We start from the raw sequence: 16,947 nt of genomic DNA, 5'->3' as shown, positions 1-16,947 counted from the left end.
ATATCCGTTTGATTTTTTTATACTTTTGCAAAAATGTAAAAAAAAACGGTTTACTTTGGCATTATGGGGTATTGTGTGTAGATTGAGAGAGAGGGGAAAAAATCAATCAATTTTAAAGTAAGGCTGTAATGTAACAAAGTGAAAAAAGTCAAGGGGTCTGAATACTTTCTGAATGCACTGTAGGTTGGTCATCTAGGTTTGTACCTGTAGACTTTCCATCACCATGGAGAAAAACGATGCACGATATAGTAATTGAGTACATTGAGACATCAGAACCATTTATATAGCCCTTCTTACATCAGCTGATATCTCAAAGTGCTGTCCAGAAACCCAGCCTAAAAGCCCAAACAGCAAGCAATGCAGGTGTAGAAGCACGTGGCTTGGAAAAACTCCCTAGAAATGCCAAAACCTAGGAAGAAACCTGGAGAGGAACCAGGCTATGAGGGGTGGCCAGTCCTCTTCTGGCTGTGCCAGGTGGCACAAAAATGACCAGCATGGTCAAATAATAATAATCACAGTAGTTGTCGAGGGTGCAGCAAGTCAGCACCTCAGGAGTAAATGTCAGTTGGCTTTTCATAGCCGATCATTAAGTGTATCTCTGCCGCTCCTGCTGTCTCTAGAGAGTTGAAAACAGAGGGCTGGGACAGGTAGCACGTCCGGTGAACAGGTCAGGGTTCCATAGCTGCAGGCAGAACAGTTGAAACTGGAGCAGCAGCACGGCCAGGTGGACTGGGGACAGCAAGGAGTCATCATGCCAGGTAGTCCTGAGGCATGGTTCTAGGGCTCAGGTCCTCCAAGAGAGAGAAAGAAAGAGAGAATTAGAGAGAGCATACACCGGATAAGACAGAATTACTCCAGATATAACAGACTGATCCTAGACCCCCGACACATAAACTACTGCAGCAAAAATACTGGAGGCTCAGGAGACACCGTGGCCCCATCCAATGATAACCAGGGTCAGGGCCAAAAAGGCAGGATATAACCCCACCCATTTTGCCAAAGCACAGCCCCCACACAACTAGAGGGATATCTTTTTTTTTTTACTAGGCAAGTCAGTTAAGAACAAATTCTTATTTTCAATGACAGCCTAGGAACAGTGGGTTAACTGCCTGTTCAGGGGCAGAACGACAGCTCAGGGATTCAAACTTGCAACTTTTCGGTTACTAGTCCAACGCTCTAACCACTAGACTACCCTGCCGCCCCAAGTGCTTTGTGAAGTAGCTCAGTTAGTGGAGCATGGTGCTTGCAATACTAGGGTTGTGTTTTTCAATTCCCATGGGGGACCATACGAAAAATGTGTGCACTCAACGCTGTGAATACGAGTGACTACTAAAATGAAACAGTAATTAATAGACCATTTCAGTTTCACATAGAAATAAGTTGCATTTGCAAAGTATTTCAAGAACCTGGAAAACATATTAATCAAGCAAGTATTTATATATTCCACAAGTATTATCAGACTCAAATTTCAAATCCTGGTAAACACTCCAATACATTTAGTTTAAATATTTTTTTTCAGAAAAGTTGTGCACTGGGCCTAGACCAATATAGGCATCATCGGCATTGCAAAGAAGTTGCAGCACTCCCAACCCCAGACTACTTCCCGCGGCTATTTGGTTAACATTTTTAGTGTAAACCATATATTTTCAACTGTAAACCATGATGTGAGATTATGATTTATATTTAGTCTAGCGTGGATTGCATTAACTAACTAAATCAGATGTATGATTGCCCTCAATATTGGACCTACTGTTACGCGTTGCAAATGTGTCTTTTGTGGTCAGTACCCAGCCATGCTTCAGTGTTTCCACGTTCCACCACCAGGTGTCAGTTTAGAGACACGGAGGGAGGGTGTTTTTGTTCTTGCTGATAAACACGAGACACCAAAACCAACGAGATTATCGCAGGAACATCTGATGCGCAGCATCATAGTTCGTCCAGAAATACTTTCATCACGTTGCATCCACGCAACTATCCGATAGCCACCGGGTGGAGACAACAATGTGAGAGGTCCGACACAAAGCCCGATACAAAGACGGCTAACATCGTTGCTGATCGGACAACCTTGGGTACCAGTGAGTGAGTACATTCTTGTAACTAAACACGTTTCAGTTAATTGTTCGTATCGTGTCAACGTCGTCTTCCATGATAGAAAGCTAACGGTAGCTAGCTCAAAACTCGACAGTTTAATATTAGCCTAGCTTGCCAGCTAGTAGTGTGATGTTGATATATGGGGATGGATGCATGAATCGTGACACATTACTGTAGCTAGCAACTCTGTAAAATCTTAAAGCCTATCTGTTACTAATGACATCACTTTTTTGTTAAATGTACCTGCATCATTTGATCGATTATCATACGGTACAATAGCAGCCCCCTCTATTTCTACACCTCAAATAATGTAATTAAACTGTAAATAGCCAGCCAGCCTAGCTAGCTATATAGCTTTCATGGCTAGCTATAACACCAGAAACGCCTGGTTAGCTGTACGTTAGTCTGATTTGATCTGGCTGTGTAATACACAATTAATTGGTATGTAACTACACCCTGAAACGAATACCTGTAAAATCGTGTAAATATTCATACAAGCCATAATGTAAAATACAATTACATTTAAACGTACTATATCGGTTGCCTGTGCGGTCTGTCCGAAAGTTCAAACAATATCCAAAGGAAAGTCAACTTTTAGAGGGCATATATGGTTCGGTTAGGCACTGAGGTAAAATTTGTTTTATATTTGGATATTCGGTAACGTTACTCTCTCTTCGACAGCTATTGAACCAAGCATGACAATGAACATTTTATATTCAGAATCGGGGGAAGATGGAGAACAATCAACACATTTTTTATGTCAATAAAAAAAACGATTTCAAACTTTATTAAAGATGCACTATGCAGAAATCGCTCCGCCATACCTGGCTGCTAGAATTCTAATAGTTTGCCCAATTTCAGTTTGTGACGAAACAAGCAAGTATAGTGTAGATAATCACTGTACCATTTAAATCAAATCAAATCAAATCAAATCTACTGTGAAATATATTTTCCATAAACAAAAATATTTTATTTTCAGCTGTTTGAATCTAGTGTATAAAACTGGAAGTAGAAGTGCAAAAACAAAACTTAAGATCAGGAAGCATAGAACAGCGCACATAGAACAGATCTACCACTTATTATTCTTGCTTTCAATGATTGACTGATCTACAACACATTCCTATATGAATTTGGTAATGTTGCCCAAAGATTTCATTATTATAATTTTTTTCAAAAAAGTGTAGATAATTCTCCATCCTCCCCTGATTTAAAATATACTATTTTCATTGTTATGGAATGCTTGGTTCAATTGTCATTGAGGAGATAACCAAATATACAATATAAAACACATTTTACCTAGGTGCAGAATCAAACTGTATAGATAGATAGAGTGCCTTCAGAAAGTATTCACACTTAGTTACTGTGTTTTGCATTTGTAGGGCATTACACACACCCCATAGTGTGGTGGAATTTTGTTTTTCGAAATTTGTACAAATTAAGCTGAAATGTCTTGAGTCAATAACCTTTTAACCCGTTTGTTTATGGCAAGCCTAAATATGTTCAGGATTAAACATTTGCTTAACAATTCACATAATACACTATATATACAAAAGTATGTGGATTCGGCTACTTCAGCCACACCTGTTGCTGACAGGTGTATAAAATCGAGCACACAGCCATTCAATCTCCATAGACAAACATTGGCAGTAGAATGTCCTTACTGAAGAGCTCAGGGACTTTCAACATGACACCGCAAGTGCTGTTATTGTGACAAGGAAACGTATAGGAGCAACAACGGCACAGCTGTGAAGTGGTAGGCCACACAAGCTCACAGAATGGGACCACCGAGTATTGAAGTGCATAGCATGTAAAAATAGTCTGTCCTCGGTTGCAACACTCACTACTGAGTTCCAAACTGCCTTTGGAAGCAACATCAAGAACAGTTCGTCGGGAGCATCATGAAATGGGTTTCCATGGCCAAGCAGCCGCACACAAGCCTAAAATCACCATGTGCAATACCAAGCATCAGCCGGAGTGGTGTAAAGCTTTCCGCCATTGGACTCTGGAGCAGTGGAAACTTGTTGTCTGGAGTGATGAATCACGCTTCACCATCTAGCAGTCTGACAGACAACTCTGGGTTTGGTGGATGCTAGGAGAACGCTTCCTGCTCCAATGCATAGTGCCAACTGTAAAGTTTGGTGGAGGAGAAATAATGGTCTGGGGCTGTTTTTCATTGTTCAGGCTAGGCTCTTTAGTTCCAGTGAAGGGAAATGTTAATGCTACAGCATACGCTGGCATTCTAGACTATTCTGTCCCTCCAACTTTGTGGAAACAGTTTGGGGAAAGCCCTTTTCTGTTTCAGCATGACAATGCCCTAGTGCACAAAGTGAGTTCCATACAGAAATTATTTGTTGAGATCGGTGTGGAAGAACTTGACTGGCCTGCACAGAGCCCTGACCTCAACCCCATCCAACACCTTTGGGATGAATTGGGACGCCGACTGCAAGCCAGGCCTAAATGCCCAACATCAGTGCCCGACCTCATTAATGCTCTTGTGGCTGAATGATAGCAAGTCCCTGCAGCAATGTTCCAACATCTAGTGGAAAGCCTTTCCCAGAAGAGTGGAGGCTATTATAGCAGCAAAGGGGGACCAACTCCATATTAATGACCATGATTTTGGAATGAGATGTTCAGTGTCCACATACTTTTGGTCATGTAGTGTATGTTGGATGGACTCACTCTGTGTGCATTAATAGTGTTTAATATGGTTTTTGAATGACTACCTCTTCTCTGCAGCCCACACATACAATTATCTGTAAGGTCCCTCAGTCGAGCAGTGAATTTCAAACACAGATTCAACCATAAAAATCTGAATCTAGCTTCCCACAGATATGAGCTGGCGAAGGGTACCAAGAGTTTTATGGTGCTTTCAAAACAAATGGCAACTTGGAAAAATACAAGTTGAAATCATGACGTCAGTGATCTTCAGGTCGGAAAGTCTGAGCTCTAAAGTCGTGTCCAAAAGTTTTGAGAATGACACAAATATTAATTTTCACAAAGTCTGCTGCTTCAGTGTCTAGATATTTTTTGTCAGATGTTACCATGGAATACTGAAGTATAATTACAAGCATTTCATAAGTGTTAAAGGCTTTTATGCAAAGAGTCAATATTTGCAGTGTTGACCTCTGCAATCCGCCCTGGCATGCTGTCAATTAATTTCTGGGGCAACATCCTGACTGATGGCAGCCCATTCTTGCATAATCAATGCTTGGAGTTTGTCAGAATTTGTGGATTTTTGTTCACCCGCCTCTTGAGGATTGACCACAAGTTCTCAATGGGATTAAGGTCTGGGGAGTTTCCTGGCGATGGACCCAAAATATCAATGTTTTGTTCCCCGAGCCACTTAGTTATCACTTTTGCCTTATGGCAAGGTGCTCCATCATGCTGGAAAATGCATTGTTCTTCACCAAACTGTTCCTTGATGGTTGGGAGAAGTTGCTCTCGGAGGATGTGTGTTGGTACCATTCCTTATTCATTAGGCAAAATTGTGAGTGAGCCCACTCCCTTGGCTGAGAAGCAACCCCACACGTGAATGGTCTCAGGATGCTCTACTGTTGGCATGACACAGGACTGACGGTAGCGCTCACTAGAGGTTGACCGATTATGATTTTTCACCGGCGATACCGATTATTGGAGGACCAAAAAAGCCGATACCGATTAATCAGCCAATTTTTGTATTTATTCATTTGTAATAATGACAATTACAACAATACCGAATGAACACTTATTTTAACTTAATATAATACATAAATAAAATCAATTTAGCCTCAAAAATGTGAAACGTGTTCAATTTGGTTTAAATAATGCAAAAACAAAGTGTTGGAGAAGAAAGTAAAAGTGCAATATGTGCTGTGTAAAAAAGCTAACGTTTAATTTCCTTGCTCAGAACATGAGAACATATGAAAGCTGGTGGTTCCTTTTAACACGAGTCTTCAATATTCCCAGGTAAGACGTTTTAGGTTGTAGTTATTATTGGAATTAAAGGACTATTTCTCTCTATAAGATTTGTATTTCATATTCTCTTAGGCACTTTACTATTGCCAGTGTAACGGTATAGCGTCCATCCCTCTCCTCGCCCCTACCTGGGCTCGAACCAGGAACACATCGACAACAGCCATCCTCGAAGCAGTGTTACCCATGCAGAGCAAGGGGAACAACTACTCCAAGTCTCAGAACGAGTGACGTTTGAGACGCTATTAGCGCGCACCCTGCTAACTAGCTAGCCATTTCACATCGGTTACACCAACCTAATCTTCAGGAGTTCATAGGCTTGAAGTCATAAACAGCTCAATGCTTGAAGCACAGCAAAGAGCTGCTGGCAAAACTCATGAAAGTGCTGTTTGAATGAATGCTTACAAGCCTGCTGGTGCCTACCATCGCTCAGTCAGAAGTCAGACTGCTCTATCAAATCATACACTTAATTATAACATAATAACACAGAAATACGAGCCTTTGGTCATTAAAATGGTAGAATCCGGAAACGATCATTTCGAAAACAAAACGTTTATTCTTTCAGTGAAATACGGAACTGTTCCGTATTTTATCTAACAGATGGGCATCCCTAAGTCTAAATATTGCTGTTACATTGTACAACCTTCAATGTTATGTCATAATTATGTACAATTCTGGCAAATTAACTACGTTCTTTGTTAGGAATAAATGGACTTCATACAGTTCGCAATGAGCCAGGCGACCCAAACTGCTGCACGGAACACAAGAGAAATTACACAATTTCCCTAGTTATTATAAGAAATTCATTTTAGCAGACAATATTAACTAAAAATGCAGGTTTAAAAATATATACTTGTCTATTGATTTTAAAGAAAGGCATTGATGTTTATAGTTAGGTACATTGGTGCAACGACAGTGCTTTTTTTTGCAAATGCGCTTGTTAAATCACCCGTTTGTCGAAGTAGGCTGTGATTCAATGAGAAATGAACAGGCACCCCATCAAATATATGCAACGCAGGATACGCTAGATAAACTAGTAATATCATCAACCATGTGTAGTTAACTAGGGATTATGTTAAGATTGATTGTTTTTTACAAGATAAGTTTAATGCTAACTAGCAACTTACCTTGGCTTCTTGCTGCCCTCGCATAACAGGTAGTCAGCCTGCCATGCAGGCTCCTTGTGGAGTGCAATGTAAGGCAGGTGGTTAGAACATTGGACTAGTAACTGGAAGGTTGAAAAAACGAATCCCCGAGCTGACAAGGTGAAAATCTGTCGTTCTGCCCCTGAACAAGGCAGTTAACCCACCGTTCCTAGGCCGTCATTGAAAATAAGAATGTGTTCTCAGCTGACTTGCCTTGTTAAATAAAGGTGTAACAAAATCGGCAAATCGGTGTCCAAAAATACAGTTTACCGATTGTTATGAAAACTTGAACTCGGCCCTAATTAATCGGCCATTCCGATTAATCGGTCGACCTCTAGCGTTCACCTTGTCTTCTCCGGACAAGCTTTTTTCCGGATGCCCCAAACAATTGAAAAGGGGATTCATCAGAGAAAATGACTTTACCCCAGTCCTCAACAGTCCAATCCCTGTACCTTTATGCAGAATATCAGTCTGTTCCTGATGTTTTTCCTGGAGAGAAGTGCCCTTCTTGACACCAGGCCATCCTCCAAACCATCCTCCTCATTGTGCGTGCTGATGCACTCACACCTGCCTGCTGCCATTCCTGAGCAAGCTCTGTACTGTTGGTGCCCCGGTCCCGCAGCTGAATCAACTTTAGGAGACGATCTTGGCGTTTGCTGGACTTTCTTGGGTGCCCTGAAGCCTTCTTCACAACAATTGAACCGCTCTCTTTGAAGCTCTTGATGATCCGATAAATGGTTGATTTAGGTGCAATCTTACTGGCAGCAATATCCTTTCCTGTGAAGCCCTTTTTGTGCAAAGCAATGATGACGGCATGTGTTTCCTATGCAGGTAACCATGGTTGACAGAGGAATAACAATGATTCCAAGCACCACCCTCCTTTTGAAGCTTCCAGTCTGTTATTCGAACTCAATCAGCATGACAGAGTGATCTCCAGCCTTGTCCTTGTCAACACTCACACCTGTGTTAACGAGAGACTCACTGACATGATGTCAACTGGTCCTTTTGTGGCAGGGCTGAAATGCAGTGGAAATGTTTTTTGGGATTCAGTTCATTTGCATGGCAAAGAGGGACTTTGCAATTAATTGCAATTCATCTGATCACTCTTCATAACATTCTGGACTATATGCAATTTGCCATCATTCAAACTGAGGCAGCAGACTTTGTGGAAATTAAAATTTGTGTCATTCTCAAAACTTTTGACTGTAGAATGAGGCCTGTGTTTCCGAGTTGGAATTCCGAGTTTGATGACTGTTCAAAAATAACCCATTACTTATGTAAATAAGTTTCTTCTGTTTTTAATTTGTTTTAATACATTTGCAAACATTTCTAAAATACTTTTTGCTTTGTCATTATGGGGTATTGTGTGTAGATTGATGAGGAACACAAATAATTTAATACATTTTAGAATACGGCTGTATTGTAACAAAATGTGCAAAACGTCAAGGGTTCTGAATACTTTCCTTATGCACTGTTTTAAGAAGCAGAAGAAGTGAAAACAGCATCATTGTCATCAACATTGTTGCTTGTGCTGCATTGACCATGCAGACTGAATGCAAGTGTCTCATGGTCAAGCATCAACAAATGCGCTCCTTGAGTGACATGTGCGGCTAGGTCTGTGTGGAAAGCGGCATGAAGAGGGAGAGCGGAGAGAGATGACTCAGATAGCTGGGTAAACTATAGAAACAGACATTACACACGGCGTATCACATTTAACAATCCAAACATTCAAATACCGTTATAGAAGGTAAAGTAAAAACCCCAACCGTTCTGTGCATCAATACCGGTTTACCGTAAAATACGGTATACCACCTAACCCTAGGCCAAGGTCCGGAGCCTGCTGGTTTTCTGTTCTACCTAATAATTACTTGCACACACCTGGGGTCCCAGGTCTAAATCAGTCACTGATTACAGGGGAACGATGGAATTGAACTGGCTTTGAAGTGCAGAGTTGAGTTGAAGGCCTAATACCTTTGGGACACCTGTGAGTTTTCAATGGTTGCAACCAGAGTCCTTTGCCTCTGTTAACAAACAGAGTAGACTAACCTTCTGTTTTTGTTTAAATTTCTTTCAGGTGCATGGGATGCTCAACTGAAGAGGCTTGCTACTTTTGGGTCATTTCAACACAATATTCTCAATCCCTTTCAGGCTCCAAAAACAAAGGCTTATGTTCTATTGTTGACACATTTGAAACAATTCTTTTTTTTTTCACATTTGAAACAATTCTTTTTTTTTTCTTCTTCTTTTTTTAGAGTAGTGCAGGATGGAATTATTATTTTTTGTTGAGTTCTTCTCAGTTTTTCATTGTCGACCAATGCACCACATTAAGTTTGAATGATAGGAAGCTAAAGAAAATAACTTGACTGGAAGGCCCAGTTGCTTTAAAATATTTCTAAAGCTGGGAGAGGCAGTAGCAAGATGCTGTCCTCTACAGCCATGGATTCACTGGCCAGTTGGAGAAGGAGTCTGGTCCCTCAGACGTCTTAATGAAGGCCGTGTTCTGGCTGAGAACTGAGACCAAGGTCCTAAAAGGCTAACAAGTGAGGCACTGTCCTCTCCTGCTGTTGACTTGCCTTTATATTCTGTGTAGTAGGATCCCCACACTTCCCCCTAAAGCCTCAAGATGGGCCTGTTCTTAGACTTCAACCCCTTTGATAACCTGCTGTGCATTCTCCTGGGCATCTCCTTCACGGTGTGGTTCACCTTACTGCTGGTCTTCATCATCGTGCCTGCCATCTTTGGAGTGTCCTTTGGCATTCGACAGCTCTACATGAAAACACTACTGAAGATCTTTGAGGTGAGTGTGAACCACTTGAGTGTTTGCAGGGGTTCATTGATGTTATCAGTTTCTGGTCAGAGAGGACATCACATCTGACATTTGCACATGTATGATTAATATGAATGATCACTAATGGATGCTAGGCATATACATTTCACACAACATTTATGACTGAATTAGACTTGAGTGGAGTGCATGGATTATGCTCACCGTGCAGTGATGTGGCAGTTCCCCGTGTGAACGTGCACTTGACCTAAACTGGGGCTTAGGAATGGGAATGCAGTTTTGTGTAGGTCATGCGCTTCCTCCCCATCTCCAATCCCTCACCTCCTACATCAAAGCTCCATTGTGTTAGTTCAGTTCAGGTCTGTATTTTCACTGTGCTCCATTTCCTTCCCATGAAGTCTTGCCAAACCCTTATGTTGTCACAGGGAGGCTGAGGCAGAACATGTGGTGTACACTTTATATAATGAGTGTGTAATAGCACACAAGAATAATCAATGACTCAACAATGTCATGCTTGTCAATATAATGGGCTACTGCCAAAAGAGTAAGCTTTTGATATCGATTTGTACGAAACCTTCCGCACATATTTTCCCATTGTACAAGTGTTCAGAAAGTGACTTTTTGGACCTGGATGCCAAAACATTTGAGAGATAAAGATGCTCAAAGTTTACCACGAGACATGTCTAAATCACTGGAAAATATAAACTATTTAGATTTATATTAGAGGTCGACCGATTAATCGGAATGGCCGATTAATTAGGGCCGATTTAAAGTTTTCATAACAACCGGAAATCGGTATTTTTGGGGACCGATTTGCCGATTTATATTTTTTTATATACCTTTATTTAACTAGGCAAGTCAGTTAAGAACACATTCTTATTTTCAATGATGGCCTAGGAACGGTGGGTTAACTGCCTTGTTCAGGGGCAGAACGACAGATTTTCACCGTGTCAGCTCGGGGGATCCAATCTTGCAACCTTACAGTTAACTAGTCCAACGCAATTAACAACCTGGCTCTCTCTCATTGCACTCCACAAGGAGACTGACTGCCTGTTACACAAATGCAGTAAGCCAAGGTAAGTTGCTAGCTAGCATTAAACTTATCTTATAAAAAACAATCAATCATAATCACTAGTTAACTACACATGGTTGATGATATTACTAGATATTATCTAGCGTGTCCTGTGTTGCATATAATCTGACTGAGCATACAGGTATCTAAGTATCTGACTGAGCGGTGGTAGGCAGAAGCAGGCGCGTAAACATTCATTCAAACAGCACTTTCGTGCGTTTTGCAAGCAGCTCTTCTTTGTGTGTCAAGCATTGCGCTTTTTATGACTTCAAGCCTATCAACTACCGAGATGAGGCTCGTGTAACTGAAGTGAAATGGCCAGCTAGTTAGCGCGCGCTAATTGTCGTTGTGTTGCTGGTTCGAGCCCAGGGAGGAGCGAGGAGAGGGACGGAAGCTATACTGTTACACTGGCAATAGTAAAGTGCCTATAAGGACATCCAATAGTCAAAGGTTAATGAAATACAAATGGTATAGAGGGAAATAGTCCTATAATTCCTATAATAACCACAACCTAAAACATCTTACCTGGGAATATTGAAGACTCATGTTAAAAGGAACCACCAGTTTTCATATGTTCTCATGTTCTGAGCAATGAACTCAAACGTTAGCTTTCTTACATGGCACATATTGCACTTTTTCTTTCTTCTCCAACACTTATTATTTAAACCAAATTGAACATGTTTCATTATTTACTTGAGGCTAAATTGATTTTATTGATGTATTATATCAAGTTAAAATAAGTGTTAATTCAGTATCGTTGTAAATGTCATTATTACAAAAAACAAAAAAAACAATCGTCCGATTAATCGGTATCCGGTTTTTGGTCCTCCAATAATCGGTATCGGCGTTGAAAAATCATAATCGGTCGACCTCTAATTTATATAAATTAAAAGTTTATGAACAGGGTTGTCGAACTACTTTATAATTTCTTTTAAGAGTTTAAAATGAAAATGGCGCAAAAATAAACGTGTAAACTCAAATTCATATTGACATATGTTGTAGCTTAGACCCTATTTTACATAATCTGTTTTTCTGTTGTGCCAACCATTTCTTTAGACACAAAATGCTCTTGAATACAGGGTGGGCGTCATGTTTTGGCTGATAAATGTACTAAAATGGAATTCAATTGAAAGTTCAACTTTCAAATGGTAACACTAAGATGGTTAGAGGTCCACACATCAGAGAATGTTGACTTGAATGCCCTGGCAGTTTTGTATCCAAATATTGTTTGATTTGCTTGCCATCTACAGTGGTGATGACTGTAGTCTGACTGACCACTTTACCCGGACGAGGACTCGCCGATGTCAAGCTCTTTCCAAAAGCCTAATCTCTGACTAAGTAAGCTAAATGACACATGTTGTTTGCTTAGCTAGCTAGCTACATGCCAAATGGATAGAATACCCAGCCTCATGTATCTGAAATTACATTGATGTTTACTGATCATGAAAAGCAGGCAGTTACTTGCTGTACAAGAATTTCGCTACAACCGTAATAACATCTGCTAAAAATGTATGTGACCAATAAAATTAGATTTGTATAACTCTGATAGAACTTAATGTTGACTAATCGGTCTGACTATCCTTTTCAAGAGGTGATGATATTAAAAAACAAATATGTATAATATTTAACAATCCCTTGAATGGCACGTAGTTGTCAATGGTTTTAGCGGAGCTGGGGGTCTCCTTGCCCTCCCCAGCAGCTTAATTGAACGCTCTGTTTTTTTTATATCAACCTATTCAAGAGCATGTTTTGTCTCATCCTATGGCGGGCACAACACAAAAACCTTAGAAGATGTAAGGTCTAAGCTACAACATATGTGAATCTGATAATTGATTGTAAAAGGTTAAAGGGATAGAGTCAAAAAGGGATTTTCAAATGGATTTAGCAGTACATCTAAGAAGAATCAATTTAGCTACCTAGATAATGTTTAGCTAGTGATAGTGATCAAAATGATCTATATGCTGACAATATACTGACCACTCTAACAATGGGAATAAATGTCCACAAAAGCGGAAGGCAGGCGGGATCAGGCGATACATTCTAGATGTTCAATCGGGTTCAAGTCCGGGCTCTGGTGAGCAGTACACTTGTAAAAAAGATTATAGAAAACACTGTTGTATACATACAGTATGTACAACAGCTAGCAATATCTATACCACAATGCAATATATATATATATGCCATTTAGCAGACGCTTTTATCCAAAGCGACTTACAGTCATGTGTGCATACATTCTACGTATGGGTGGTCCCGGGAATCGAACCCACTACCCTGGCGTTACAAGCGCCATGCTCTACCAACTGTGCTACAGAAGGACCACATTGTGGACCAATTGTGAGCATACTAGGAATTCTATATTATACTACAATGTCAGTGTAACTGAATATGTATATTGTAATAATAATAATAATAATAATAATAATAATATATTGTGTTGGTTGAATGTTCAAGGCAGGTTCTAGATTGTTCTTCAGCTGGTGAATTTTTGTGTGTGTTTGGTAATAATGGCAGCTGGTTTAGCAGGCTTTGGCACTGTGGCGATGTTGGCATAGATGTTGGGTTTTGGGGGTAGTGACTCTGGCTTCTTGTAGACAACAGACTTGTCCTTTCTGCGCTCCACAGCCAGGTGGACAATCCTCTCATACACCTTTTTCATCACCCACTGCTTCGAACTCTTGCAGATGATTTATTTGTACACGCATTAGCTAAATGTAGCTTGCAAGACAATAATAGCATTAAGCCTAGCATTCAGCATGCAACATTTTCACAAAAACAAGACAAGCATTCAAATAAAATAATTTACCTTTGAAGAACTTTGGATGTTTTCAATGAGGAGACTCTCAGTTAGATAGCAAATGTTCAGTTTTTCCAAAACGATTATTTGTGTAGGAGAAATCGCTCCGTTTTGTTCATCATGTTTGGCTAAGAAAAAAACCCGTATCCGGGAGCGTAATTATAGCCTCAAGCTCATTACCATAACGCAATGTTAACTATTCATGAAAATCGCAAATGAAATGAAATAAATATATTGGCTCACAAGCGTAGCCTTTTGTTAACAACACTGTCATCTCAGATTTTCAAAAAATGCTTTTCAACCATAGCTACACAAGCATTTGTGTAAGAGTATTGATAGCTAGCATAGCATTAAGCCTAGCATTCAGCAGGCAACATTTTCACAAAAACAAGAAAGCATTCAAATAAAATCATTTACCTTTGAAGAACTTTGGATGTTTTCAATGAGGAGACTCTCAGTTAGATAGCAAATGTTCCGTTCTTCCAAAAAGATTATTTGTGTAGGAGAAATCGCTCCGTTTTGTTCATCACGTTTGGCTAAGAAAACCCCCCGAAAATTCAGTCATTACAACGCGGATTTTTTTCCAAATTAACTCCATAATATCGACAGAAACATGGCAAACGTTGTTTAGAATCAATCCTCAAGGTGTTTTTCACATATCTATTCGATGATAAATCACTCGTGGCAGTTTGGTTTCTCCTCTGTTCAAAATGGAAAAATGCACGCACCTGGAGATTACGCAATAGTTTCGACGGAGGACACCGAGCGGACACCTGGTAAATGTAGTCTCTTATGGTCAATTTTCCAATGATATGCCTACAAATACGTCACATGCTGCAAACACCTTGGGGAAACGACAGAAAGTTTAGGCTCATTCCTTGTGCTCTCACAGCCTTATAAGGAGACATTGGAACACAGCGCATTCAAAATCTGGCTCACTTCCTGTATGAAATTTCATCTTGGTTTCGCCTGTAGCATTAGTTCTGTGGCACTCACAGACAATATCTTTGCAGTTTTGGAAACGTGTTTTCTTTCCACAGCTGTCAATTATATGCATAGTCGAGCATCTTTTCGTGACAAAATATCTTGTTTAAAACGGGAAAGTTTTTCATCCAAAAATGACGAACTGTTTACACTGCCCTGCTTTGAGGCGGGCAACTGTCGGGTGATTGTTGTGTGCAACCTCCGGAGGTAGCGTTCAAGATGTGAGAAATACGCACGTTAACATTGCAGTAATGTCTCTCGACAATCGATACCTCTCGAGAATCTCTAAAAAATTATCCTTAATTCTTGTTAATGAAAATAGACCCTTAGGCATGAAGTTTACTTTGTAGGATCTGTGCTTCTGACCCTACTTGATCAACTATTCTGGCCTTGTTTAGCCTACTGATGGGTTAAAAAGCGTCTCTCAATATGATGAATCTGAAGTTTCAATGGTTGGTGGGAGCCTAGCTGCCTGGTCACATCTCACTAGTGAGCCCTTGCTAAAACTGAACTAGAGCTGAATCCAGAGAAGGTTATCTTTCTTAAGTGTCGAAAGTAAGCTTGTCAGCAGTTTCCAGCGAACCCCTTTGAGAGTGAATTCTAGTGCCAAAAATAAATGGTCCGGAGGGAGATGTCAGGGGCTTGATATATGAGAGCTTTTCAGCTCGCAGTAGTGCCTAGTCTAGTCAACCAGCATTTTTATGGTAGAAGTAAAGGGTTAAAATGACAGATTGTTGGAAACTAGGTGATTGTATGACAGGTTATATTTCACTTGGTTTCTGCAAATACAAGACCTTGGTATTGCTTCAATGATTAAAGTATCCAACATGTGGAAATCACATCTTGTGCTGCTGGTAACTTGAGTCACGAATGTAACCTCATAACTGGTATATGTGCATGTAGCAGCCTATGTGTGAGCTGGGCTCTGGGAATCGTCTTGCTATCCAGGGAAGGATCTCCCAACTGGCAGTCAGCGGGTGGTTTTATTTGTCCCCCCCAAAAAAACGTTTATTTTATTATTATAATTTTTGGGGGGCATAAAATACTTTTAAACACCAGGTAATCAGCTCCAAATGATTTTAATTTAAGAAATCTATTCCCAAGTATTCCCACACATAATAGAGAGACACAGGATCGTATACAAATGTAAGCAAGGTTTTAAAATATTATTTATGTTTGGGCTTCTTGCGGTCAATTTGTAGTCTACAAATGATTTATAATTAAGTTCCGGCCCCTCGACCATCCTCTCCAGAAAAAATTGTCCCGCGGCTGAATCCAGTTGATGATCTCTGATCTAGGATATGGACAGGAACTTTCTCTCCATGCTTAGTATATCAGATCTCATGCAGAGAAGGGTAATATTGCAAAGATATATCAAATCAAATCAAATTGTATTTGTCACATACACATGGTTAGCAGATGTTAGTGCGAGTGTAGCGAAATGCTTGTGCTTCTAGTTCCGACAATGCAGTAATAACCAACAAGTAATCTAGCTAACAATTCCAAAACTACTACCTTATAGACACAAGTGTAAGGGGATAAAGAATATGTACATAAGATATATGAATGAGTGATGGTACAGAGCGGCATAGGCAAGATACAGTAGATGGTATTGAGTGCAGTATATACATATGAGATGAGTATGTAAACAAAGTGGCATAGTTAAAGTGGCTAGTGATACATGTATTACATAAGGATGCAGTAGATTATATAGAGTACAGTATATACGTATACATATGAGATGCATAATGTAGGGTATGTAAACATTATATTAGGTAGCATTGTTTAAAGTGGCTAGTGATATATTTTACATAATTTCCTATCAATTCCCATTATTAAAGTGGCTGGAGTTGAGTCAGTGTGTTGGCAGCAGCCACTCAATGTTAGTGGTGGCTGTTTAACAGTCTGATGGCCTTGAGATAGAAGCTGTTTTTCAGTCTCTCGGTCCCAGCTTTGATGCACCTGTACTGACCTCGCCTTCTGGATGATAGCGGGGTGAACAGGCAGTGGTTCGGGTGGTTGATGTCCTTGATGATCTTTATGGCCTTCCTGTGACATCAGGTGGTGTAGGTGTCCTGGAGTGCAGGTAGTTTGCCCCCGGTGATGCGTTGTGCAGACCTCACTA

The 16,947-nt window shown here is 40.2% G+C and overlaps 2 protein-coding genes across 4 annotated transcripts in view; one reads left to right on the top strand and one right to left on the bottom strand.

Annotated features, from left to right (window-relative positions):
• The window catches only part of LOC118393200 (prolactin-releasing peptide receptor-like), a 377,063-nt gene that overhangs the window by 39,270 nt on the left and 320,846 nt on the right, over positions 1-16,947 (bottom strand). The window lies entirely within an intron of this gene.
• Positions 1,874-16,947, top strand: part of LOC118393209 (glycerol-3-phosphate acyltransferase 4) — a 43,271-nt gene continuing 28,197 nt past the window's right edge. The window contains exons 1-2 of one of the 3 annotated variants that reach the window (XM_035785670.2): positions 1,874-2,075; positions 9,262-9,984. In XM_035785670.2, coding sequence (XP_035641563.1) covers positions 9,811-9,984 — 174 coding nt within the window. In that variant the 5' untranslated portion in view covers positions 1,874-2,075; positions 9,262-9,810. Of the gene's footprint in view, positions 2,080-9,261; positions 9,985-16,947 lie in introns of all 3 variants that reach the window. The other 2 variants (XM_035785669.2, XM_035785671.2) reach the window with 2 other exon arrangements.

This window comes from Oncorhynchus keta, chromosome 14 (assembly GCF_023373465.1).
Source record: "Oncorhynchus keta strain PuntledgeMale-10-30-2019 chromosome 14, Oket_V2, whole genome shotgun sequence".
Taxonomy (NCBI): domain Eukaryota; kingdom Metazoa; phylum Chordata; class Actinopteri; order Salmoniformes; family Salmonidae; genus Oncorhynchus; species Oncorhynchus keta.
This window is presented reverse-complemented; position numbering and strand designations above follow the sequence as displayed.